The sequence below is a fragment of the Xiphophorus maculatus genome, chromosome 16 (genome assembly GCF_002775205.1).
Source record: "Xiphophorus maculatus strain JP 163 A chromosome 16, X_maculatus-5.0-male, whole genome shotgun sequence".
Taxonomy (NCBI): domain Eukaryota; kingdom Metazoa; phylum Chordata; class Actinopteri; order Cyprinodontiformes; family Poeciliidae; genus Xiphophorus; species Xiphophorus maculatus.
This window is the reverse complement of record NC_036458.1, coordinates 10,937,997-10,964,880: the sequence shown is the minus strand read 5'-3', so window position 1 is coordinate 10,964,880 and position 26,884 is coordinate 10,937,997. Positions and strand designations below refer to the sequence as shown.

Sequence of the window (26,884 nt, the reverse complement as noted above, 5' to 3'; positions counted from 1 at the left end):
AGCAGCATGATTAATTTGCTACGTCTCTGTTTTAAATTCAACTAATTAGATCATGCTATACATTCTGGTTTTACAGGAATACTGTGGTATTTTTAGTGAAGGTTATCGTATTGTGAGAATCTTATCGTGTTTATGGCACAAAACTACAGAAGACCCATATGTAACAAATGACTCAGCAGGCTCATTATAAATGTACAGCTCTGTAGCTACTGGCTCATTAGTATTACTCTGACACAAATAGTCTTAGTCTTTGAAAGAGAAATCGGTGTCAGAGTACCACAAACCTATGCTTTGCCGAACCAAAGACCTTAAACGCTGATCACCACTGTATAACCTGAGTGTAACTTAGCACAATGAGACACTAAAAGACACTGTTGTAAATACATGTTCATTTCACAGTCATTTATTTCAAAGTCCTGAATCCAAGAAAGACGATCAAACATGCAAACTCCTGCGTGAAGCACACGCTTGTCCCAATCACATGACAGTTTTCAACCCAGGACTGCCTGCATGTTGCTCTCCATCTCTGTCTCATTATACTTGTAGGGACATTTTGTTTATGCTGCTTCTCATCAAATATGTATAAATCTGAGGATTTTCTAGGACACCACCATCATCATGCCTCATCTGGAAAAAAACACATGTTTTTTTTTAACTAATGATGTGCAGGTGCAACAAGTTTATTTGCTTGTTTTGCATACTGTCCTACATTGGAGAACATGATATTTTACACATAAGTTGATCTTGCTACCCAAAAAAAAACAACATTAGGACTTTTCTGATGCATATGAATATTGTATATGGAAAAATGCCAGAAGGTTGGCTAACTGATGAGGATAATTCTTTGGCAAATTTACCCCAGTTCACCTGTTATTCCACAATGAGATGGATGAAAGAACTCAACACAAACAAACGCTACCCAAGTATTCTATATAATCTGAGTTTGACATCTCGGAGGTTTTATTGCAGAGACATTTAAAAAAATTACCGGTATTTGGGTCAGCGGATGAGAATCACCAAAAGCCAAACTAGATGTTTCCAGCTTCTATCTATGTGGAATAATAACCCCTCAGCAGTTCTATTGAGAAACATTTATTCTTCCATGGTTTTTGTTTGTTTGTTTTAGATTTTTGCTAAACGAATTGCCTTCTTGGAAATTGGAAGACCGGCAAAGACTCAACAAACATTACACAGGCATTAAGGGTGGTGAAAATCTATGAGTATTAAGGGTTGCAAAAAAAGAAGGAAAAATGCTCCACAGAGCCCCCTAAGCTGCAGTTCCACTAAGCAGTTTTACAATTTGTATATACATCCATATTTCTGCAGTGCAGAAAAAAACTCCTAATCAAAACAGGATATCAGCCATTTTGGTTTAAATCCACTATCTTGATATTTTACACATGAGGTCCTTCTAAGAACTTTGAACTTGATCCGCTTTAAACTTAATCATTAAGGGGTTGGACCTCAAAATGACATGTATTTATAACTTCCTGATAGAAGGTCGAAGTCACATCAAACGTGGCCAAAGCACTTTTGCCTGAAAAAAGGAAGTAATGTTTTAGGTAGAACACATCTACTGCACATCACAGAATATTTAAAAAGTAATTTTGGATCAAAGATGATATGTTGTAGACTTTTCACACACTCCAAAAACATATTTTGACCTTGCACCCTGAAATGAAATCAATATGTACTCCAGACACTGGCCAGGCTTCAAAAACTTCTCACCATAAAACACAAGAGTCCCTAAGAAATATCATCTTCAAATTCTGTCAAATAACAGACAACTTTAGAGAAGGTAAACATTTTTGTTTTGTAGCCCTAAAAACAATCCTTCATTAAACAAGAAGTTATTATTTTTGGAATGATGAAGAGTCAGCACACAGCCTCAGTTATTATAGCTAGAAATGAATGATCAGACCTGAAATCTTGCTGTAGTGATCGACCCAGACCTGGACTTTACGCATAAAGACAATGACAAAGTCAGCCTTCCGTCACCTGATAGACATTTCTGGGAATAAAGAACTAATGTCCCAGCAAGATCTATAGGAATGAATCTATGCCTTTATCTATAAGCCGAATTGATTACTGCAGCAGTAGTGTCTTCACAGGTCTGCCTTCAACTTTGGTTTGAAACTTTTACACGGTCTCTTCCTTTTGTCTCCCTTGAAACTCTGACAAGATGTCAAATCCTTAGGGACAACACACAGATGTGAGGTTTGTCTGTCGTGGACATGAGGGATGGGGGAAGGCTGGAAGCATAGGGTTATCTTCTAAAACCCCAACAGTGTTCCTAAAACGAGCACCATTAACCACATAAAACCTAGATACGCTGAACACATGGAGAAGAGCTGCTAAGATAGAACAAGCTGTCAAAAATAAGGAACTTTAAAAAAAGCGGGAGAAAAACAACCTTTCTTTAAGATCTCGTTCTTTAAGAACGAGATCTTAAAGAAAGAGATTTTAAAGAAAGCAGAAGCCGCAATTAAAGCTAGAAAGCTCCTTTGTTTGCACTGAGGTTAAAGACTCTTGGATCTGGGATGCGTAATCAGCTTGAAGCTTAACTGCGTGGCTGACCTTAGTAAAGAGCTTAATATAAACGACACAGACTCCTTTAGAGAAATCAACATGTTTGTTAGTTGGTCCAGAAGTTTAGTGGCAGATACCCTCTTAGGAGGAACTGCATGAGACAAATATAAGAAAATAAATAAAAAGCCTATAATGGGAAACATTTTTTTAAGCTGTTTTATAGCAGATGCGCCTATTTTACTCACCACAGCTGTTGCGGTGCCACTTCCTAGTGCAGCCCAGCTTAGAACCAAGGATAGTATCACAAAACCAATGATCCTAGAGAAAATAAGAGCATTATGGAGACTGACAGTGTTAAAGGCAGATACAGGCATTATAGAAGGATTTTCACAAAAATCTACAAAATACTTTCTCTCAATAGGAATCTACCCCAATTTCAAAACATAAATGTGCTTTTTCCTCTTGTCTATTGACTGAAGATTTGCTCTTATCTGCTTATAAGCATAACCCACAATGCTGTGGTGCATTATAGATTAAAGTCAACAAGAAACTGTGGTAACTTTCTACTTAATTAAACTCCAGTAATAGTTTCACAGGCTCCAGTCGGAATCTGCTGGCTTCCAACCGCCTTTAAGTATTGGAGAGATGGAGGGTGGTCTAGTTTTATTTAGCCTTAAAGGACTGACAACTGACAGGGCTTTAATGTTGAAGAGTTTCAAAAAGATACTATTGCACAAAATCTTCCAACTATTATCAAGATTTTTAAAGTGACTGCTGGCATGAAGCTTGGGAAAAGGGCTCTGAGTGTGGGCTAGATAAGCGGTGTAAAAGGAGGAAAAAATGGCTCTGTGATGGATATAAAAAGGCAGAGAAGGGCTCCGCTGCACTGACTCACTCTTCGGACCCTCTTGAAAGCACCAATAAAGCAGCCTGAGAGCACTTAATAATTAGTTAAGGGAGCAGTCTTATCCTTCTCAGCCGATCAATAGGCATTAGTGGGGGCCCATTAGAGAGGGATGTGAGTAGCGATCCTGAGCATCATCTGGTAATACTGACACGTAGGTTGCACTAAATTGGGCAAATGGGATAGGGAGCCTGAAATGTGGATTTGCCTGTCAGACATCATTGCTGGTTTGAATCACTGCCGCAAATTTAAAGAACCAAGTTACTGCACCGTCTCTGTCGATTTCCTTTAGTTTTTTAATTTGAAGCTATTTCCAATCAGCTGCTTTGACTAAGAGTTTGGTAGATTAAGGCTGCTGTAATTGTATTTGCAGATGAAGGAGATGCCACTCAGGAGATGAATAAGAGCTATTTGAAGATCTAATGCTATCTTGTGTTCTGTTAATGGACGGGGTCATTTTTTATGGTACCAGTGAGTCTGGCTGGAGCCCATCCTTACTGTGATCTCGCAATCAGAACAACAAACACACAGAAAATGGAGTCTTATACTGAGAGAAGAGGCAGATTCCTTTACGTTCGTATTCATGGTACCTACGTGATCAGCAGACACTGAGACTGTTTTGCTATTCCCAAGCACATGACCAAGCAGATGACCAGGTCAAGGATCAGCAACAGGAGATAAGTAAGCCATCTGCAAAATGGAAGAGTGCTGCATCAAGAAAAAGCTTCACTGTTACCTTTTGCATACAAACAACATTCGATATGCATAAGTACAATCAGCACGTGCCGGCCCGACATTTGTTCACGAATGAGGTGTGAGATGTCTGTATGCCTCTTCTACTAGCACCCTTGTCTCCTATTTAAAGCCTGTCTGTAGCAGGTAATTTCCATCTTGTTGGGCTTAATAATTCAACACAGCCAATCCATGGACATTAATTTTTCATTTTCCACTCAAAATGTCCTTCACAAGAATGGCTGACGCTGAGCTTCGTCTTGAAGTGTGAGTGTGCATATATGTGGTCTGGGGCCAGCCAAGCAAGTTCCTATGAGTAAGTCTCAGCACTCAGTGGCTCAACAGCATGATACATTCGAGGTATGTCCACAACGTGATTGAAACAGGCAAATTTTCAAGACACTACGAACTCACCATTTACTAGACCATTCATTCTGTGCTATATAATTAGTAGCAAATATGATTCCCTCCTGCTCACAAAGAAGTGCAGAGGTACTCTTGACTCAATAAACCATTACTTCACTCACAGAAGACCGTAAATGAATGGAGGCAGTGGACTTTTACTTTGTCTGTGAAAGCAGAACTGCTGAAGCACCTAGACGTAAATGAATTCAAAGAGAGAGTAGAGAAAACTATATTGCTGGAAAAACAGAATAGTGTCATTTTTTTCCCAAGTAGCACTGGATTGCTGTAACATTTTCTGTTCAATAAAACTCTGCTGCAGGCTGTTCAATAGCCACATAGAATCCAATCAAGACCCAGGGGATCAGTGTCAGATAACTGTGGTCCAAAGGAAAATCCGGTGTTGGTAGAAACAGTACACACCATGTGGAGTCATGCTGGGTGGTGTATGAAATTGATATTGGGAGGCTTTAGTACTAATAGTACAATGTGTGTTTGTGGATGGTTGTGCTTTGCTTGGAATTTGAGATAGTACTCTGTATTCCTGTAACTACAGGACTATATACAGTATATGTATATACAGTATTATATCTGTATATACATATATATATATATATATATATATATATATATATATATATATATATATATATATATATATATATATATATACAGTGTATATCTAGATATATCTATATATCTATAGACACAGACAGACAGACAGACAGACAGACAGACAGACAGACAGACAGACAGACAGACAGACAGACAGACAGACAGACAGACAGACAGACAGACAGACAGACAGACAGACAGACAGACAGACAGACAGATAGATAGATAGATAGATAGATAGATAGATAGATAGATAGATAGATAGATAGATAGATAGATAGATAGATAGATAGATATAGATATATTTACTGATATACAATTTCTGGCATCAAGGAACTTACACACTAGCATTGATTTAACCATTTTCGGATATGAAGATCATTTATGACCAAATAGGCACTCTGCCATGCATAATTATCTGGGGAGGGAATATGTGTAAGAACTCAACTGCAAGATGGAAAATGAGCTCAATTTCAGCTTCCATTTATTTAGCAATCAGGACAAATAGCTTTTCCGGGTTGAATTTCTCAGGAGAGATCAATAAAATCCCATCTGCTCTGTGTCTGAGTTGTATCTCTACTACTGCTCCATTCGAAGCAGCATGTTTGCCCCATCTGCATGCACATAAAATAAAATCATCTCCATCAAGACAGTGGAGCTGCTAAAGCTCCACCTACCTGTAATACTCAATGAAAGCAGTCTGGTCTGCAATGGCTGCCAAGTCAATCTTGGACTTGCTGATGTCTGGCAGAGCCGTCAGCTCGCGGATAATGTTGTTGACCATTAGCTGCAGAAAGCGCAGAGCCTGGAGATACTCAATCTTGGTGGCAAAGATCTCATCCAGCCTTTCTAGGTGCTGTTTAAGTCCAGCTTCGACATTGCTTCGAGCTCCTTCAACCTAAACAAGCACAAAAATAAATACATTTTAAAAAAGTGTTTGTGAAATGGTCATTACACTGGAGACAAGAGAGACGAAAGAGAAGAATGTAAAATCAGAGGAAAGATTTTAATCACACTAACACAACAGCATCTCAAGCAAAAATAAATTAGATCAACAACAAAATCAGAATACAAACAGATAAAAATACAACATAGGAGATAAAAGAGCTTACATACATAACATATCTTCCTAACTGTGTTTTACTGGAGTAAATAATATCAGAATATAAAACTAATAATTCTTTGAAGACATGTTATTGCACAAGTCTTTGATTACAGGAGGAGATTCACAAGAAGCATAACTAAAAAGAGCAAATAGATTTTGCATTTCTTTTTGAATGAATACAAAGGAACTGAGTTACTGCTCTTTTAATTCACTGACAGATTGAAGACCTGAGGACTCTGAACAAGTGACAGGGAGGAAAATCCTAAAATAAATGTGGGGACACTTATTCCCACATATGTTGCATACAATCCTTTCTATGCAACATAAAAAAAATAATGTTTGTCTTAACAGCCATTTTCCTTCAACATTAATGACAAAATGTGTCATAAACAGGACATCAGAGTTCCCCTTTGGTTACAATAGGAAAATGCACAGAGGCAGCTTAAAGTCTTATGCTTCCTGCAATTATGCCAGTTTTTCCTCAAATGCGAGGGACATCAGGAAACGCATCTGTTGTGGCCAAATGTGTGTCTTTACTGTCAACACAAAGGCACATCTGCACTATAAATTTCAAGTCTTCATTCTGTCTGTTGCACCACAAAGATGCATCAGTTCTAGAGATGCAACGAGAAACTGAATGGTGGCCGACACGGAACAAAGGTACAGTTGACATGATTGCCAATCAGAAACTAAAAATGTTTTTTCTGTCAGTCAGTAGGCACCTCACATCCAATCTCGAAGAAGTTGCTTTAACAACAACACCCTTTGTTGTGGGAGCTGTTACTAAGGGAATAATGCTCAGCTATGTATTTTCAGTACAAGTGAGATATTTTAAGCACATGTCCAAACAAAGCCTCAAGAACAGAAACTGCATTTCCTACTGAAGAATGTTGACACCGCTCTGTTTTATGTTTTGTAAGAGTCCATTTCTATCGATGCTGGTACATGCTGGATTTGGAAATGCTGGCAGTCTTTTGGAGATCTTAAGGTAAGTGTCTACTCACTATAGAGAGAATACATGACTCCTGTTTTGCTAGCTGTGGTTGTTATGTTAATAAACAATTTAAATAGTCTCCTCTGACTTTATTTTGTCTTGTTTTGAAGTGATATTAAAATCCTGCTTTACTGCACAGGTAGGTTTTAACTGTGGGTGTTTTTGCCCAATAACCTGGGAAATTCCATTGTAAATGTAGATTTCCAATAATGCAGAGAACAACTATGTAATCTGGTCCTGTTTTTGTTTGTTATACATTATGTGAAGACAGTAATTTTCCCCACAAAGTAGAAAACATTCAACAATTTCAATGTAAATTGTTTTATTTTTAGAGAAGCCAGAATCAGATCAAATCCATATCAACAGATCAGATGTTTAAAAACAACCAGGAATCGGAAGTCAGCCACAAAATCTCTGATCAATACATCTCTAATTAAACCTCTAATTAGACAAAGAGGAGTTGTGCACTGGTGGCCATCAAGTTGAGGTATATGATTCAGTCTAAACTCAGCTCTGCTAGGTTACAGTTTCTCACCAATTGCTATCAAGCCAGCAGGGGATCTTATATTTATTCTCATTTCCCCTGTTGCAATCTTTTCCTGAATAAATTTGAGTATTCTTCCTCCATTTTTCTATATCCAGGTGCCCTCCTTTGTCTGCAATTCGCATCTGCTATTTTCGAACACCCATCATGTTTCTTTCCTGCTTTGTTCTGATGACAAATACGGCATATTTTTATGTTCACTTTTGAATGCTTTCTATTACCTGTGAATAACATGAATTATTTTCAAAATTCTATCTTAACCAGTGTTTGTGCTTAGTAAAATAAGTTAGCAGTTTGCTACACTGAGACATATTTGTTGGATTTCATAATGGCAAAAATGTTCAGATCCTTGAGAATTTTTAGAACAGGTTGATTAAGAACAGTGTTTTCTGCTAATTTTATAAAATTTTTCAAATGTCCTTCTAGCTGGAACACTCGCTGTGACCACCATGTCCCATGTCCAGCTCATAACACGTTCTCAGCAGCCGTCTGTCACACATTCACTTATTTTAACAAAGAATCATGTGTGCAGTAAAGTGTCAAGAGCAGCTGATGGCTGCCAGAGAGCAGGTATTTGTTCAATTCAGTATTAAAATTCAGAATTTGTGCTGGCATTGATCTTTGTAAGGCCATATATGAATTTATTCCAGATTACTTTAATTTCATCTCTATTATGTTTAGCAAGACTTTTGTTAAAATTAACTTCACAAAAGTCTGACTCAAATAAACCTTTCCTATTGTCTTAATAATTAAGCAATTTAAGGGATTTGATGTGTCCATGATATTACATAGAAAAGCGTTGGCAGACCTTCCCTTTAAATCACTGTAAACTTCACAATTGAATGGCTATTTATATAAGAGATATCTCTGAGAACTTTAACTATTATAAACAAAAACTTGAAGAAAAGAGCAAGGTTTTAAGTGTTAAAAAAAAGCGTGCGTACAAGGCTTGTTATTAATCATTCAGTTAGGTTAAATGTTAAACTGTAAAGGATTTCTTTTCTTCAAAGAAAATGTCTTCAAAGACATAAAGAAAATAAACATCAAAGTGTTTCACTTTGAGTTCTAAACTTTACAAAAAATTGATGGTTTAAAGTTATTCTGAACAGATGTTAAATTCTGTAACCCATCATCAGTGAGCAGAAACTTAAAGTTCTTTCTTTGCATTTTTTCACCATAACTTTTCATTTCTTTAACTCATTAGATAAACTTAGCCGAGACAGTTCAGTCCTTCACTATGAAACCGTATCTCAAGGAAGATAGTTTATCTGTCTCCTCAACACTGCAGAAACATCATAACCCTGATTAAGTTTTGCTGAGAGATGCCAAGAATGATTTCTAAGTAGGTCCACAGAATGAGTACTGATGTGGAGATGCTGCACAGATACAGGCCCTGCCTCTACTCAAGCAGTCCCAAAGGGTAGAGTGTTGCGATTGCCAGTAACCTGCTCTCACTCCCCACCCCTATGTTCATCATCCCTCACAGTTCCTGCCAGAATGCCTCGGATCTTATCCACACGCCTTCTGCCTGACTGTGAAAAATGGAATCCACCAGCGAGTTGCTGGGGGTGGTCCACATTTCCCTAATCTGGACTGCCCTGTCTCCCTTTAAAAATGGATTATAGCTCTTTTTTCCCACTCAGAAAAGCGGGTCATAAGGAAGATTCTCCATACTGGACACGGCTGTAACTGAGACTCAGCAGCTGCTTTGCCTAGAATACCAGTTTCAAATCCACGGCTCAACAGTATCACTTCATTCCTTTTGTTATTTTTGGATGATACATACAATATTTGCTATAAAATTTAATTGTAGAATTATAAAGTCAACAAAGGTAAACGACTTAGAATCAGGTTCCAGAAGAAAGACATTTAATAGAACATGTTTATGAGGCAAAAAGTAGCAATCATTTGGTTGCAAAAATCACAAAGATGCTTTTAGCTTTAAAAAGGAAGCAACACGTAAAAGAGTGTGCACTCCCTTAAATTGGAAATGCACATTTCGATATAGTGTGATTGCAATGTTCTCTCACCCATTATTTCCTGGCAGCTGTGAAGAGCCCTTAATATTGCAAGCTGAACATGAGAAACAAGACTGAATTATAGAAAGCGTGTGAACAATCAAAGGCCCTGTTCAATAGCAAAAGGAGAATAGTCTGTATCTAATCTTTCTCACTATGAGACATCGCAGGCGGCCTGTCAATTTCATTATGGGAACACCCTTAAAAGCCATGAGCAGCGTCAACGCTTAGAGAACGCTTCCTAGAGAACGATTCTTAGAGAAAATCACTAACCTAGCTGATATGAAAATAGAAAAGGTGACTAGGATTGGATTACTTCTTTACAATACATAAAAATAAATTACCAAAATGCTTCGAAACAGATGAAAAACAAAACCGCTCAAACTAGTAAAAAAGCAAACAAAAAAAATGTGTCTTTTTACTCTAAATTGCAAGACTAAACACTATCAAAAATCAGCTTCAGCTTTATAGGACAGCTCGATGCCCAAGTCATCAGCTCTGTAAGTGGAGTAAGTTGCATCAGCCTACAATTTTGCACACAAGAAAGCCTTTGTATCTCTGGGGAGCATTAATTCTTCGTATGCAGCCATGATCTATATATCATGCTTTAGGATTGAATCAATAAAAGAAACCTGAGAGGAAGTCGACTGAAAGGGTGCAGAAAAATCAAATTTGCATTCCACCTCTACAGTTATCATTACACCAAGCACTGAATAATGTAGTTAAAAAGAACTTTCCCAAAATTGGCTTGCTGTGTTTTTCTGTTGTTTTGTAAGAAATGTTATAACTATTACAATATTTTAAGGACCTTAAAGGGCATGTTTCCTTTTTTTTTTTTTTACAAATTTACTTCTCAGTTATATTCAGGATTATAGCTCAGGGTAGTTATATTAATTGCCATGAGTGAAATGTAGAAATACGGAAGCAAAAAAAGAAATAGAAAAAAGAGCAAGGCCAAGGCAACAGAGAATAAAGCTGAAAGTTGTTGAAAACTAATGATGTTATGTTCGGAGACCATACCCAGACAACAATGTACACCCAAAGCAAAGGTGTACATAAAACCCAAAGCAAAGGTAGTAAAAGAAAAAACCTTCAGCTTTTATTTGAGTTCATAAAATGAAGCTTCAAATGATGATATGTCCAGTGAGGGGCCTGAATAAAACAACATCTGAGAGCGGTAGCTTGAAGACAAAAACAATAATTTCAATACAAAAAAAAAAACAACTAGGAGTGGTGGACACATAAAAATGAAAGCATGTTGAAAAGATGTTTTTAACTGACAAACTTAATGCTCACAAACAACGGCTATGACCATCTTTTTGGAATATTTGTTTACTCATTTCTGATGCTATTTGTCCAAGCCACATCATAACTTCTATCATGTTTTCCTTATTAAGTTTTTGGTTGTTCCTTCCCTTGAATTCAAGATTCCAGCTGTCATAATTCATGGAATAAGCATCTTGTACAAAGAGTGCTTTATGTGAGTGAGAGAAAGTGTGTCTGCTTCACTTCCATGGAGGTAATTCACATTTTCTGCATAACAGGATATCTGTAGCAAAAGTGCTCACTCAATCCTTTACCTGTCTTGCCAATAAACAACCACTTTCCCACTTTTTCCTTTGACACCTTCCCATCATGATCATCTTTTTTATGAAGAAAACAGTATTTTTCTGAGATTACTGGAAGATATTTCCAGATGGTGCCATTACATGCTCTCTGCTGCTATCCATATCTCTTGTTTCTCTTTTTGGTGAATTAAAAGACTTTAGCTTCTGAAAAGTACTTAAAATGTACTTATCCACTTAAAAAAAAAAAAAAAAGTAAAAATTGCACACTGTCGGGGTGCCGTGGTGGTGTAGGGGTTAGCACGACCCACATTTGGAGGCCTCAAGTCCTCGACGCGGCTGTCGAGGGTTCGACTCCCGGACCCGGCGACATTTACCGCATGTCTTCCCCCCTCTCCTTCCCCATTTCCTGTCAGCCTACTTCATGAAAAGGGACTCTAGAGCCCACAAAAAAAAAAACCCTGGAGGGGTTAAAAAAAAATTTTTTTAAATTGCACACTGTCAAAAATGTGTATGCTTTAACAAAGCCAATAACATTAGAACAATGATAATCTCAAATTCCTGTTTTCACGGCCAGTTTAAAGTGTCATGCAAATCTAAATCATTTTGCCATTAATAGACAGAAATAACTATCTAGTTGGGATGCTAATTTGTCTCAATGGTGATAAAATATGTGATATATGAGCACTTTCAGTGGATATATGGTACTGACATGTTCAAGAATACACACATACGCCATAGATAGCGGGACTGCAGGAGATGGAAAGAAGAGCGGCTTAGCATCCATTAATGCACAGCAGATGGGAGTTAATCCTCTTCTTTCTCATTGTGATTATTGCTTCTTGCGAGGCTGCTTTCTTACTCTCCTTCCTCTTTCCTATTCCTCCTGCCCCTAAGCCTCCCAAAATAACTTCCCTGAATACAGGTCAGGAGTTGCATGGAAATAATCCCCATTTACACATCCTCCGACAGAAGTCACCTAAATTCCCCATTCTGACAAAAACAGTGGATACAGACCCACTGCAGTGAAGTGCTGCTCTAAACAGAGTGGGCTCTGTTGTTTACCGGCTGTAATGCTGTGCTTCCTATATGCTGCGCAAGGATCACGCATTTGCTGTTTTCTAAATTATTAATAATGAGAGAAGCATTCACAGCACATCTTAAGAGATCATATTTTCTAGTTACACTGCAATTGCCTGGTCAACTTCTTAATTTGTATTACAGGTAAACAACCTGCTTTCCTAAACCAAACTATTTATGAAGTGTGAAATAGAAGTTAATTTTCACCTTGTATAACTGATACTTTTACTTCCAAGTAAAAGTAAACACTTTTAGTAGAGGTGATATACTGATCTGATCAACATGACATTTTCAATATTCATGATGTTGTAAATTGCAGAGGTTGGAGGGCTTCTCTCACCAGACTGTTGATACTATCCAGAGTGTGATTGGCATGGTAGAGGGAGTAGGTCAGTTGGTAGACCCCATCGTTGGTCTCGCTGTTCCCATAGAAACCCACTCCTACAGCAGAACTGCAACGATGGAGAATTTTAGAAAAAGGAAATTATTGTATTTGTTGGCAGTGTTTCATTTTGTTGCATTTAAACTACAAAGCAAACAGTGTAAATTTGGCCTAGCAAAACAGTAAATACACACCTTTGTGATGCCTTTTCATCACAGTTTTGTGTTTGAATAAATTTACCAACAGCGTTTGTATCACTTGTCTCTTTGTACTTTGCCGACATATGGGCTAGGAACACACAAAACCTCAGCAGAATGGCAAACTGAATTTCACCATTTTCAATAGGACATCTCTCTATCCATTATCCATGTGTTCTGTGCATTACAGTTTAATTTTTCTTACCAAAAAATTCTGTTACAGGAGTTAGTGATGGCTGAATCCGCGTCTGCATTCAAACTAACAAGAGAGAAGGTACCTCAGTGAGATACACCCAATCCATTATTCTCGCCTTCCTTGGTCTCCTGGGACTGAGCGCAAGCCTCCACAGTAGGGAGGATTAGACCAGTTGGTGAAACCCTACTCCTACTGATCTACATTAAAATGAGCAGTAATAACTCAAACATGTTTAATCTTTTCGACAAAACTTCTCCTTTCATTGCTACAATTTAAATGACATTAGGCATCACAGTTAGAATTGATGGAGGTTATTTAGATTTGCACATAAAACAGAAAACCTGCTTCATTCTCTCTTTTAGTTCTAAAAGGGTCACAGGGGGCGCATTTAGTACAATCAAATTTAACCAAAAGCAGATGCAATTAGAGTAATCTGTACAAGTTCAGCTGCATGGTTGTGTTTAAAAGAAAAAAATACTAAATTGAGTTTGGTAAAGAAGCCAGACAACATAGACATGCTTTATGCTTTTCAAAGATTCTGTGTTTGAGCTGATATGTGTTGGCCTTCACAATAAGCTCTTCATTAACCCTGCTGCCAAGATGACACATCAGCAACAATGAGGAGCACCTAATGACTCAGTAATGAAACAATAATGAGGCACACTGAACATCATGGGGCAGTTTAGCCTCAAGGGAAGCATTAGGAATTGTGTGGCAGTGCAAAAACTCTCCCTGTAGCAACCGGAGCATATAAAAGGAAAGGAAAGCAATAAAGAACCGGAACAAAGCACAGGATATGTAGATGCCAGGATATTTTGCTGTGTGAACGAGTGAACAACAAATTTTGTTTGTCTTCTATGAATGAAGCTAAGCAACGCAGCCCCCAGTCGGGGAAAAAAGATTTCAAACTACATTAGACTACTTTACTGAAACTAAATCAAGGAGAGATTTTTTTTATATTAAATGTAATAACTACCATATTTTCCGCACTATAAGGCGCACCACATTATAAGGCGCACCTTCAATGAATGGCCTATTTTAAAACTTGTTTCATATATAAGGCGCACCGCATTATAAGGCACATAGAATAGACGCTACAGTAGAGGCTGGGGTTACGTTATGCATCCATTAGATGGAACTGCGCTAAACGGAATGTCAACAAAATAGTCAGATAGGTCAGTCAAACTTTATTAATAGATTACAAACCAGCGCTCTGAAAACTCCGTTCACTCCCAAAATGAATAAACAGCTGTTTGATTATTTTCCCCAAGGTAAAGTAAGTGACTTGGTATTTTCGTGACACAGTTTATCTTTTAACAACAGCAAGGTGTAACATGTAGTGGAGGGGAACTTTTCCTCGATTCAATAAAACACGTAAAAAACAGTCTGATACTGTTACGGTAAATCAAACGTTAGTGCAATCACAATATATATCCACTTCCGCACCATTGATTCGTTCATGTTAAATTTTCTCGCTGCTGCTCTATTCCCATGTTCTACATCTTACATCTGATCGCCTTGAGCTTAAACTCTGCGTCGTAAGCGTGTCTCTTAATAGGAGCCATTTTGGGGTCTTTACACAAAACCCAGCGTGCACCATGCGCTTCTTCTTCTACGGGGGAAAATGAAGTCGGCGGCTGCTTACCGTAGTTGCGAGACCTGTTGTGGCTCAATATTGGTTCATATATAAGGCACACCGGGTTATAAGGCGCACTGTCGGCTTTTGAGAAAACTGAAGGTTTTTAGGTGCGCCTTATAGTGCGGAAAATACGGTAAGTTGAATTTACCCCAATCCTCAGAGAAGAAAAAAACATTAAGGGACGTGCTTTGTCTATAATAGCTGTAAATCTACTAAAATGTGCTGACTGTAAAGCTGTATGTAGTGAATAACACAAACAGAATCTGGGCTTTATAAATGTAGAAAGACATATTCAGTATATCTAACAAACATCCCACCATCTGACAGCTGTAAAGTTAAGCATTTTTAACATCTGGGGTATTCTCCTAACTTATTCATCTAGTTTCTTTCTATTTTTCTTATTAATATTGATATTTTTATGTGTATCAGCGTGCTACCATTTGCTGCTAGCTTGGCTGTCATTACACCTGAACATTCCACACGTTCTTACAGGGCCACTGACAACCAGATGACTTGTGCTGATCTGATAACACTATCAACCACAGGACCTTATGTAATGAGGCACGTCCTTCTTTAATTATACATAATCAATTCTGTGAGGTCAAATCGGAATCCAATAATCTACGATTATCTCAACAACATCAATTAAAGGACATTTCTGACGTAGATTGGCTATAAAACCCCATTTATTTGTGGAGTATTGTGTTCAGATGTAAGAGAAATATCGCACAGTGTGCACTTTTTTAAAGGATTTTTGCTATAATCAAAGCAATTTTGTAAGGTTCTTCTATTTGATCTAAGATGTAAAATTTTAACAATAGTCACCACATCAAACATGACATAGTGAGGTTCAAGAACAACCTTAGATAACAACATCATGCCCTATGACTTAGCATTGCAGCTGGTCTCATGTGCTGTAGTAGTTATTAGGTATAGATAAAGGGAGCTAATGAACTCAAAGCCCAGTGCTGTCACAAGCTTAACTGGATCAGTGCGGCAATTAAATTAAGGTCTTTTTAGACCCAATTCTTTTGGTTTAATTAGGTGCCTTTCGACAATAAATCATATGCAAATGTACATTCATATCTTCGATGAAACTTCAAAAGCTTCACACCTGTCTAACCTTACAGAAATTATCCATAAAACCCAACTATCTCATCTTGATTCCAATACTCTTTTTTTCTTTTTCTCTTCAGTTAAGAGCCACAGCGTCACTACCAAATCACACGAGTCACACACCAATATCTTACCCAATTATCCTTATAATATGAAGGCAAATATGCCAAAATAAAATGGCATATTTAACAACAATTTTGCTAAATATGTCCTTTAGTATTGTTGAAAGATAGACCTGCTGCTTGTCATTGCAAAAACAATCCCTTAGTAAAATGATTGCCATAGCGTTAAGCTTTGTGCAGTTAGTTCCCAGAGAACAATAGATAACTGAGGATGTATTATTCAGAAGTGTGTGTTAATTTATTTGATGAAACACTATCATGCACATCCACCTTAGTGATCCAAGTTTAGCTTGGCTGTATAAATGCGAAAGTTTTTGGAGATAAATATTTTTATTGATGCAAAGTAATTTGCAGGTGTACAATATAAAGGAAGATGAATACCGCCGAGCTGTCTTTGTGTTATATGGTTCTACAAAACCTGATGCTCCACTCAGAAATAACAGTTAAAACAAAAATGTTTGCAAGCTTTCTTTCTTATTTCAAGCATTGCACTCAGTGTCCTTTTACATAAAATGGATGGAATAACTTCTTTATATAGTTTGATAGTTTTTCCTGCTCAAAAGGTAGTAAATTCATTTATTAAGAGCTGACTGATATAAATTGTGAGTATCATGTTTCAATTTTTATGCTCTGAATTTTTCTCTCTTTTTTTTTTGCTCTTTTCTGTGACAGCTGCTAAATAAATAAAGCTCACTCACTCACTTTTACAGTGCTCTACAAGGACACATAGATTTGTCAGGGAACATTAGTGAACATACAGCATCATCAAATCTAAGGAACACAGCAAACAAGTCGGAGAAAAAGTTCTGGAAAGTTCTTTACCCTAAACTGACAGGTTGGGCAAGAAGAACATTAATCAGAGAAGCAGCAAATGCAGCCACTGGATTTCTAGGCGTGCCGCAAAGATCTACAGGTTACTTGAGATCTGTTGAGATGAAAACTATTAGTCATGCATTCTATAAACTCAGTTTTATAGAACACTGCCAAGAATAAAGTCATTTTTCAAAGAGATGCTTGTTTTCTGCAAGAAATAACACATGTAGGGAACACACTTAAACATGTGGAATGAGGTACTCTGGTCAGACACGAGCAACTCTGACCTTCCTGGCTAACACACAAAAGGCTATGCACGAACGAAAGCTAATGCTGCACATTATTGTCCACACATCATCCTAACTGGAAAACATGACGGTGGAAGTATCACAATGGCCTTTTACAGCAGGTACACGCAAGCTGATCAAAGTTAAAGGGACAACAGGGTAAAAAATGGGACAATTCTGGAAGAAAACCTGTTAGAGGACATAAAATACTTGAGACTGCACTGTGAAAAAAACAATAAATTTTTTTTGGAATGAAAAACTATTTTCAATTGAAAAAACCAAGCGTGTCATAGAGTTACAATAAATTAAGTTCACTCGAACAGTCAAGGTAGTTGCAATCCTAAACTGTATTTTGTGAGTTTTCAGTACTTCTATCTTTAAGTTGTAGGTCACTGCAAAAGGTGACTCTCCTGACTTTTGACTTTTTGGTTTCTGACTGAGAAAATCAACCTTTGGAGATGATTTTTGAGTTCGAGGTTGAGAGTGCTACTTACTTGCGGAGGTAAGATTTGCTCTTATTTAAATAAATTTAAATACTCTTGGAATTTCTTTTAAGAGTAAATATTTGTATATCAGGTAAAACTACCAAACTAAAAGCCACCTAACAGTAGGACATTGAGGGAATGCTTCTTACACTGTTACTTTTGCACAATTAGCAAGGCTCCTTTTTTTCTCTGGGTGCTAAATGTGCCTAATGATTGTTCTAGTTATGATATGAATGATATACAGTTAGAAAACATTAAAAAAAAAATCAGTCTATTTATCCACTGAACGATTATCACAAAACAAATTTATAATCTGCATAAAGGTTGTGGAATGTTTTACACATCATTTTATCTAAAAGTGCTGTTACAAACTGATACAGAGCAGACTGTGCTCTTACAGTGGGGATCTTTCTCAAAAAAGAGATTTTTGTAGCACAAAAAACTAAGCCATTAATCCTGCTTGATGGCACACCTGTCAGAAGATGACAAGCTGAGCACTGTGAGATTTTCAAGTAGTCTTGGCTGCTCTAATAGCACTCCCTATCCACATGGACCGACATGCACAGAGCAACACATTCTGTGAGGTCGAGGAGTTTAAAACAACAGAAGATACAAAGAAATAAGAAGCAACTGCATCCAAGATCATCACAAAAAGCTTTAAATTTAATGAAGACAACTGTAGACTTCATTACAACTGTTTACTGGATTTTTGTTCTCAGGCATCAATGACGATTTAAGAGAGAATTAGATTTGAGGCATTAGTAAATGCTAATCCAGACGAAACCGATAATGACCTGGTTCATTTGGTGACTGCATCGTTTAATTGACCGACTTCCTCATCTCGGTGCAGCTCCGGAAAAAGACCAAACCCAATAGGATTATTTAAATACCTTTACTTACCATATTATGAGACCTGTAATAACTGCGACCCACATGACACAACAGGTGTCGGGCCGTTTGGTTTCTTCATCCAGGCTCCGGCGGCAACAGAATAGACACACCAAGTACACGGCCAGAGTTAGGAGGCTCAGAGCGAGGCCGATAGCACCAGCACAAGCCAAAACTATTAGAGACTGAAAAAAATAAGAAAACAAAAAAGATACCATCAGTGACATTAATGGCTGTTATGTGCTTTTTAAAAGTCTGAATCAAGTTTTTCAACAAATCTTATCTAAGTGCTGACCCCATCGACCTTGTGGTTGATTCACTGAGTCAAAACAACCCACCAACAGCAACAGCAGTCAAGTTCAAAGATGTTACTGAGGTTAGAGAACCGACGTATCACGCTTGTCATCAACATTATTACTGCTGGCTGTTGACCACAGAAAATGAAGTCCAAAAAGAAAAAAAAAGCATAGCTTTTTGTCATCTTAGGGAAAGTACATCTTAAAAATAATCTCTGACTGCGGCTGAGAGAGAGGGAAAAAATGATCAGGACTGTTGGAGGGGAGGGTCATGTGACTTGGTGTCTTTCCCTCAGTCTTGTGATTTCTGAATGTGCAAAGTATTTGAAGCTTGAAGGCTGAACACACACTGGGGGGGGCACTGTTGCAGAAAAAAAAAAGAAACAGGAAATTATTCACTTGAAAACCCCTTTTGTTAAAAAATAATAAAACAATACACATGAAACACATTTCATTACTGGGATCATTTAAGGACTTGAAACTCGTATTATTGTAGCACTCGATTAGGTTCAAAGACATGACAAAAGCATGACCCTAATTGTACTTGCAAATAATTTGCTCTGCAAATATCAATGCTGAGAAGTTCAAAGTGGATGCCTGGCTGACTGGCAAAATGATTTTACACCTTCATCTCTGACTAATCATTACATTTGGATTCAGTTGGCACTGCAGCTGAATTTAAATTAGCGTAATATGTTTTAGACTCTTACAAAAATGTTGGTGGATTCTAACAAAACCATGAAAACAGGTTCCTGCGCATATTTACGTCACAATTATATGTTTATTCCAACTCAGACCTATGGAAATCTATGGAAGGAAGGAGGGAGGCAAAGAAGGACATGAGACTGTGACAATGGATGAGGGAATAAAATCTGGAAATACAGTTTTTTCCAGGTATTGCATGAACTTAATTTTCAAACTTTCCCAGACTTAATGGAAATGTGGACTCATTGTTGAACACATGATTGAATGTAATGCTTAGACCTTTTCCCCCATTTTAGTCCAGATTTTCTTTTTAAAAAAGATTAAACATTTAAGTTTAAATGCACAAGCTTAAATTGACCCAAACAATGAGTAGAGGACAACTGGTCTCATCTTAACTTCAATCAAGGCCAAACTGCTAATCCACTGACTTGCTAATGGTTTAGTGGAGGTCACTGCTGATGAGCCAGAAGTGAGCTCATAAGAGGTTCAAACTGGTTGAATTTTCTGTCACAACAACTCAGTTCAGGCTCTTTACAACAGCGATGCTGCCTCTACTTGCTTCTCTAATTTTCCACTCAATTGTTTGGTAATTACACATGTTGACACTTCAATTTCCACTGCATGCCAGGCCCATAACAAGGGAACAGATGCATGACGGGGAGAGAGAAGGAAGACAAACACTAAAGAACAACAACTGAACTGACATTAACCAGAAAATATTGATCATCTGCGGTGGCAAAAGGATGTTAGTATAAAATTGGCGTAAGTGTGTAAGCTTAATTGAATTAAATCACAAAAGGCAACCACTGATTTATGTTAGTGATGTTTTTCTCAACATTTTTTGTGCATTTCACAAAGATAACTTATAGTTGTGAGATACACAAGTTTCACAGAGATTGAGAAGGTGCTACATTTTCTTAAAGCAACACAGATTTAAGAAACAGAGGCTTAAATAAAACAAGAAATGTTACTTTTATACTTGAAAAAAGAAGGTGCATGACTGATTGGAGCAGAAAACTATACTTCTTGAAACAAGCATCTAATTTTAGGTGCTATATGCAGGTTTTGATTCTTAAAGTACTGAGATATTGCAACATATTTCTGTATGGAAGCAAACATATCAGAAACTAAATTGAAATTGGAGTACAAAACAGATAAACACTACTAAATATTTTTTTTTGTAGATTGCAGGTGGAAAACTGACTTCACCTGAATTTTGCAATATTCATTTCATTACAGAGCCCATTTTAACCGCAGGAACTGAGCTCGACGATGGATTGTGTAAAGCATTTTTTTATTTTTTTTTCTGCAGTACAACTTATGTTTAAAATGTCGATTTTAATACTTCACATCTGATTGGATATGAATTCTCCAAAGCAGATGTTGGAAATGAAAATTGAGTAAAAAGAGAAGTTTAGATTTTAGAAATAATAAAAAAAAACTTGACAGAAATATTTATTGCTGATATCCAGAATGTTAATTATAGATTAGCGGAACAAATTGTCATTTTATAAATGAAATAGTAAGCCTGACATGCATGACTACTAAACATATTTCTCCTGTGGAAATAAAGCTATTAGTAAAACTCAGAGTAAATTAGAGTTTCTGATACTTGAAGTCCGAGTGGCTTTAAATGATAAAAATACATTTAAACATTTTTTTAATTCGTTGAAATTTGAGGATATGTGACGTAAGGGTGCAGAAGCACATCATAACCAACATTCCTAATACAAGTCATGAGTTATCATGTGAAAATGGCAGTACAGCATGATTTCCCACTTCCTTAAATTAGGACCAAAAATCTGAAAACGCACACAAAAATCCTCGCGAGGGCAGATGAAAAGATGGAAAGTGTGTGAGAGAGCGTACTTTATTTCTCAACACAGCAGTTTAAACCGCTCTCCACCTAAATATAGGCTGTCTGGACGCAACATTTACATATGAAAGTCAGTGTTCAGCAATAAAATACGTGCGCTTCTACGCACAAGTACAGTTACCAACCTGCTGATAGCTCGCTTCCTCCGGTCTGAAAGTGCTGTCGACCGACTGGAAAAGAAAATTGAAGTGTGGGAAATTGTGCAGCCAGTATGTCCACCACGGAGCCACATAATCAAGCCGGGCAATGGCCATTACTGCTTGAAGAGTCAATCCAACAAAGCTGTGAAACAAGTTTCTCTCTCTGGGACACTCAGATGTTCCTTGGTTTGGGGAATAGGAGGTGGGGAAAAAAAAGAAAAGAAAAGCTAGGTTTGTTGAAAAGCTGTCGCAGAGAATTTAGGAGGAAATTATTCTGTTTGCTACAACTTTAAAAAGTGTAGATAAATATGTCTGAATCCTATTGCTGTCCCCATGGCTGCAAAGCATCAATATAAACAGTAAATTTACATCCCGAGATCGTGGCTTGTGTGAACCTGCCTCCTTGTCCGTAGAAGGCGTGACAACAACTTCAGTCCTGTGGCCGAGACGTCTTCACTCCACTCGTAAAAAACAGGAAGAAAATAGCAAACCGACCCTGCTAACATCTTGCCCTTTTAAAACGAAGAAGAAGGAAAAATCAGTGAACTTCAACCACAATTTAGAGAAAATTTAAAGCGATAAAAAAAAATTTCACAACGTCTTTATCAAGCCTTATGTCCTTGGCCCGGCCTGCTTTATCTCTCAACTGTGTCTTCACACTGGTGAAGCTCGACTGTGCTCGTCTAAAAGCGAGTTATGAAAAGAAATGAAGCGTTCGGCTCTAACCGGCCTGGAAAACTTTTGTCTGCAGGGAAACGTGCACAGATAAGTCTTACTGCTATTTATGACTTCTGCTGTTTATGTCTGACCTCTTGTGGACAATGAGGCGAACGGTAATGAGCATGTTAATGAGCTTCTGTTTTTTTCCAGTCTCTTTGTCTTCACTTGCAGTTATATTTGGCCCAAAAGCCTTTGCGAGAAAGTAAAAATGAATTTTGAGCTCAGTTCTGTTGGCACGTTTGTCACGTCGTGGCAAGGTACAATAAACATCCATAAATATGGTTAGGCACATGGCCTAATTCTCCAAGCCACTCTTCAAAGTAGGAAAGACAAGACAACATACCAGTACACTCCAATCGGATGTGTGTTTTTCTTTATAAGTCAAAAAAATGGCTGCAAGAAAACAGATACTTGCTGAAACCTGCCCACAGCGGTAATTATACTGGAAATATGATTAACAAGTCACGAGGATCCAATTATATCTTGCTGTGAAGTTAACTAAAAGAAAAGCCTTCAAAAAAGCATTTAATGAATATTTTTATTAGTGAATATTTTGTACTAGTAGTAAAAAAAAATAACATAAATCTTATGTGTTATTAAATATATATTTTTTCCATATATGCAAACATACAACTAACATTAGATATTGACAGAATGTTCCTGGGAGTGCAATTCACTCTTAACATGTTGCCCATTGTGATAAACCCTGAGTTAATATTATGGTTTTTGTTCCTGTTTTCAGCCTCAAAGTCCTTGGAAAAGCTTTGAAGACTGCTGACAGAAAAAAAAAAGGAGAAAGGAAATCTGAAACTGGTGCAATTACGATTGTGAAATAAATTGTTCTGGACACAGCAGGCAAATATGAATGAATTCAACGTGCCTAATTAAAATAATTAAAGTGTATTCCCTAAAACCAAGACACTTGTTGGAAAAAGACAAAAAACGCAGGTGTTGAATATTTTACCTGTTGTTGAATTTCTTTCTTATTTGAGTTACCGGACGCTGCTTCACCTCTGTTATAGATGAATGTGTCTAAAAGACCTGCATTGTGTACAATACCATCACTCTCTGAGCTAAAGTAAACAACCAAACAATGGAAATGTGCCAACTGAAACAGTCCATTGGCAGATAAAAGGGAAGATAGAAAATATGTTGCGGAAATTGTTCTCTGAGGAAAAGTTGTTTTATCTCAAATGGAACATAGGGTGGTTCGCTTTCAAGCTAAATCATCTATCTTGTGGCAACTGTTTTTTATTATTGGGATGCTTTGATGCACCTCCATGGCCCAAACAGCTTGGAAGTGTGCTTTGGGGCTGAATACTAGTAGGTGACACTTGAAATGTGCCGCATGAATATGAATTTCTTTGACTGTGCTCCGCATGTACAAGTAGGTGAATTTGGTTCCAGATAAATCTCTTGTGATACCCATGCCATTCACCCTCAGTGTTTAACCCTCTGATGCATGAATTATGATCCTTTGTGTCAGAATTTTTTTTTTCCATTTTTTAAAATTCTTTTCTTAAGGCATTAAAAAGGTAGGAACATTTTTTTGTAAAAATAATTTTATTTTTATTTTTATGTGATCAATTGTAATTTTGTCCAAATACAAAGTTGTTATTTGAAAAATGCATCAGTAGTATTGTTCCTTCGGGGTTATCTGATGCCACAATATTTTTTTTACTTGCAAGAGTCGTCTACAGTAGAAGGAGGGACCGGGTCGGTTCTCATGCTTTTTTGTCTGTCGGCCATATTGTATTTAACAAAAATAATTTCTTGCATTTGCAGCTGATGGCCAGTAGTTGATGGTATATTTTATGATGCATTAGTGTCCACTTCAGTGGTCTGTGTGCATTTATAACATAAAAATCCACAGGAAGCAAAAGAAAATGGCTTTTAGATAGCTGTCCACTGTAGTGACCACTAGCAACTTAGTGGGATCAATGCAAAACAAAGGAAGGAAATGAATCAAAGTTCCTCTGCACGTGTCTGTCCTCTGAAACCTGTGACATTTGGATAACTTTTCCTCTTATTTTTTAAAAGTTGTTTTTGCAGATAAACATGTAATTCCCACACATCACAGTTTACATCAAGGGATATGTACCTTTAGCAAAGCACAGGGATGCCATAATGCCATACAAAGCACTGGATGTCTCCATATAATACTTATTAATACACTTTATATGGGCTGTTTAAACTAAAAACTTTTATAGAAGTGTCATAGCATGGACGCCACAGTATAAAAAGACAGTATGGCACTGCATGTCATACAAGGAAGCACCGCGTGTGCTTTCAGATATTTACCTCCACCTGTCGATATGTTTTTAAAGTCATACTAACTTTAATGAAATTAAATGTATGAATTTGAAGGAAACAATACAAAATATTTAGAGAACCCCTCTCAATATTTTGTCATTTAGCAAATGGAAATTATTTACAAAATATTTTCTAACCAGGAATATTTTCCCTGATCTAATCTAACACATTTAAGGGAAAATCTTTCTTTTTCAATTGTGTATGTAAATATCTGGTTTCAACAAAACTTAAAAACAAAATTTGGCATTTTGTATACATCTATTAAACTCCCATTAATGCTGAACCATTAGGTGGCAGCCCAACACTTTTCTGTTATGGGTCCAAGAATCCCTCACCCCCTTTCTCTACTTTGTTAATATCTGTGACGAAGTAGCCTATCATTAGAAAGATCTCCTTTGTGCATAATGTTGGCAAAAGAGTCATAATCTCAGTCTAATAAAGTTTCTGTTTTAATGAACAGCAGTTTATAGATCAGATCCTTTGCTTTCTTGGGCCTTTCATCAGAATCTCAGGGGATCAGCAATTTGGGTCATGATGTTACAGGAGATCCATATCAAAGAGCACTTTGAAGTCACGTTACTGCACAGTAAATGAAAAAAAAAAAACAGTACTAAGCCATATAGTGGAAGATAAAACTGATGGCCAGTGCTAGTCTGACAACTGTATGGAAATTGTGAACCAAATATTCCAGCAGGTTATGCTCAGTCTGCACTTAATTCTGCTGGAAGGATCCCATATGCCAGGCTCGAAAATCAAAAGGCGGAGTGCAAATATCATGTTAACAAGAATTGCCTGTAATCCTGTAACGTCGTCACATTTTTTCATGCTACAACCACAAACTTTAATGCATTTCATTGGCATTTCATGCGATAAACCGAAACAAAGCTGAACAACATTGGGAAATGGAAGCAGTAGGTCACATGGTTGTCTTCACCTTTTCTTTGTGCGTCTCGATCTGTGGAGTGAAATTATGGAACAAATTAGACATTCAATTCTAATTTGTCAAACTGATGATTTCATTCTGTTCAGAAGTGCACACAAGAAACATGGGTTCCATAGAGAGGAAGTCAGGTTATATTAGGTTGCAGAATATATTAATTATTCATATGTGTGCGTGTGTGTGTGTGTGAATGTAGGCTTACACATTGTTTAATATGTCTTCAGTATAGAGCTGGGTAATGAACATTTCTATTGCAATCATTTATTAGCCAATTGGATATTTATTTCAATGTTGACCGTGTATAATTCTACACCATACATGTGGATTCAGTTTAATGATTTTATATCAATGCATATTAAGGCTATTTTTTGTATACAGAAACATGTAATATGGCAATAAATTATAGGGCAGCAAGTGGATGGGAGTTAATAATTTTATTCTTTTACCTGCTCCTTTTTAAACTGACCTTCATAGATCTAGTTCTTTTCACTTTCTCTTTTTCATTTATCTATGTTTTCTTTTTTGTTGTTCAAAATGTTGTTAGAAACAGGTAACAAGCATACATTCATTCATTTTTCTATAAATATCCAAACACTATTTCATGCATGTGCACTCAACCTCTCGAGTCAACACTTAGTAGAGCCACCTTTTACTTCCACTATAGCTGCAAGTATTAGAAATATGTGGCTTCCAGTTTCGCACAGAGAAATTGTTGCTTGAAAATAGTTCAAACTTAGTTGGTTTGCGTGAATAGCATCTACAAACAGCTTTTTTATAATTCTTAAAAAAAGATGTTCAGTTGCATCAAGCGTTGACTTAGATTCTAACACATGTGCATGCTTTGATCTAAATCACTGTAGCTCTGGTTGTAGGTTTGGGATTGTCATTCTGCTGGAAGGTGAACCTTCATCCCAGTCTCAAGTCGTTTCCAGCCTCTAGAAGGTTTTCTTCCAGGAGTGTCCTGTTTTTGTCCCCATGGATCTTCACATCGTCTTTGACCAGATTCCCACTGCCTGCTGTGGAAAAGCATCCCCACTGCATGATGCCACCCCCACTTTCTTTTAGGTTTCATGAAGCTGTTGGTTCACTGAGATTCTCTATACTAGTTTTGAGGCCTTCAAAGAACAGCTGTATGTGTGAAAAATACATTTAAAAACTACTTATTTTTATTGTAGTTTGTATAGGTATTGGGTAACATGACAAAAATGTGAAAATGTTCAATAGGTAAGAATGGGTTTTGAAGCCATAGTCATTGAGGTTTTCTGCTCATCACATACTGAA

General features: G+C 37.2%; 1 protein-coding gene across 2 annotated transcripts in view; it reads right to left on the bottom strand.

The window, feature by feature from the left end:
- Positions 1 to 22,279, bottom strand: part of LOC102226745 (protein tweety homolog 2-like) — a 34,890-nt gene extending 12,611 nt beyond the window's left edge. The window contains exons 1-7 of one of the 2 annotated variants that reach the window (XM_023348422.1): positions 21,616 to 21,699; positions 18,909 to 19,270; positions 18,626 to 18,798; positions 12,829 to 12,940; positions 5,860 to 6,080; positions 4,028 to 4,123; positions 2,775 to 2,847 (exon numbers count right to left, since the gene is read on the bottom strand). In XM_023348422.1, coding sequence (XP_023204190.1) covers positions 2,775 to 2,847; positions 4,028 to 4,123; positions 5,860 to 6,080; positions 12,829 to 12,940; positions 18,626 to 18,660 — 537 coding nt within the window. In that variant the 5' untranslated portion in view covers positions 18,661 to 18,798; positions 18,909 to 19,270; positions 21,616 to 21,699. Of the gene's footprint in view, positions 1 to 2,774; positions 2,848 to 4,027; positions 4,124 to 5,859; positions 6,081 to 12,828; positions 12,941 to 18,625; positions 18,799 to 18,908; positions 19,271 to 21,615 lie in introns of both variants that reach the window. The other variant, XM_005801467.2, reaches the window with a different exon arrangement.
- Positions 22,280 to 26,884: the final 4,605 nt, after the last annotated feature.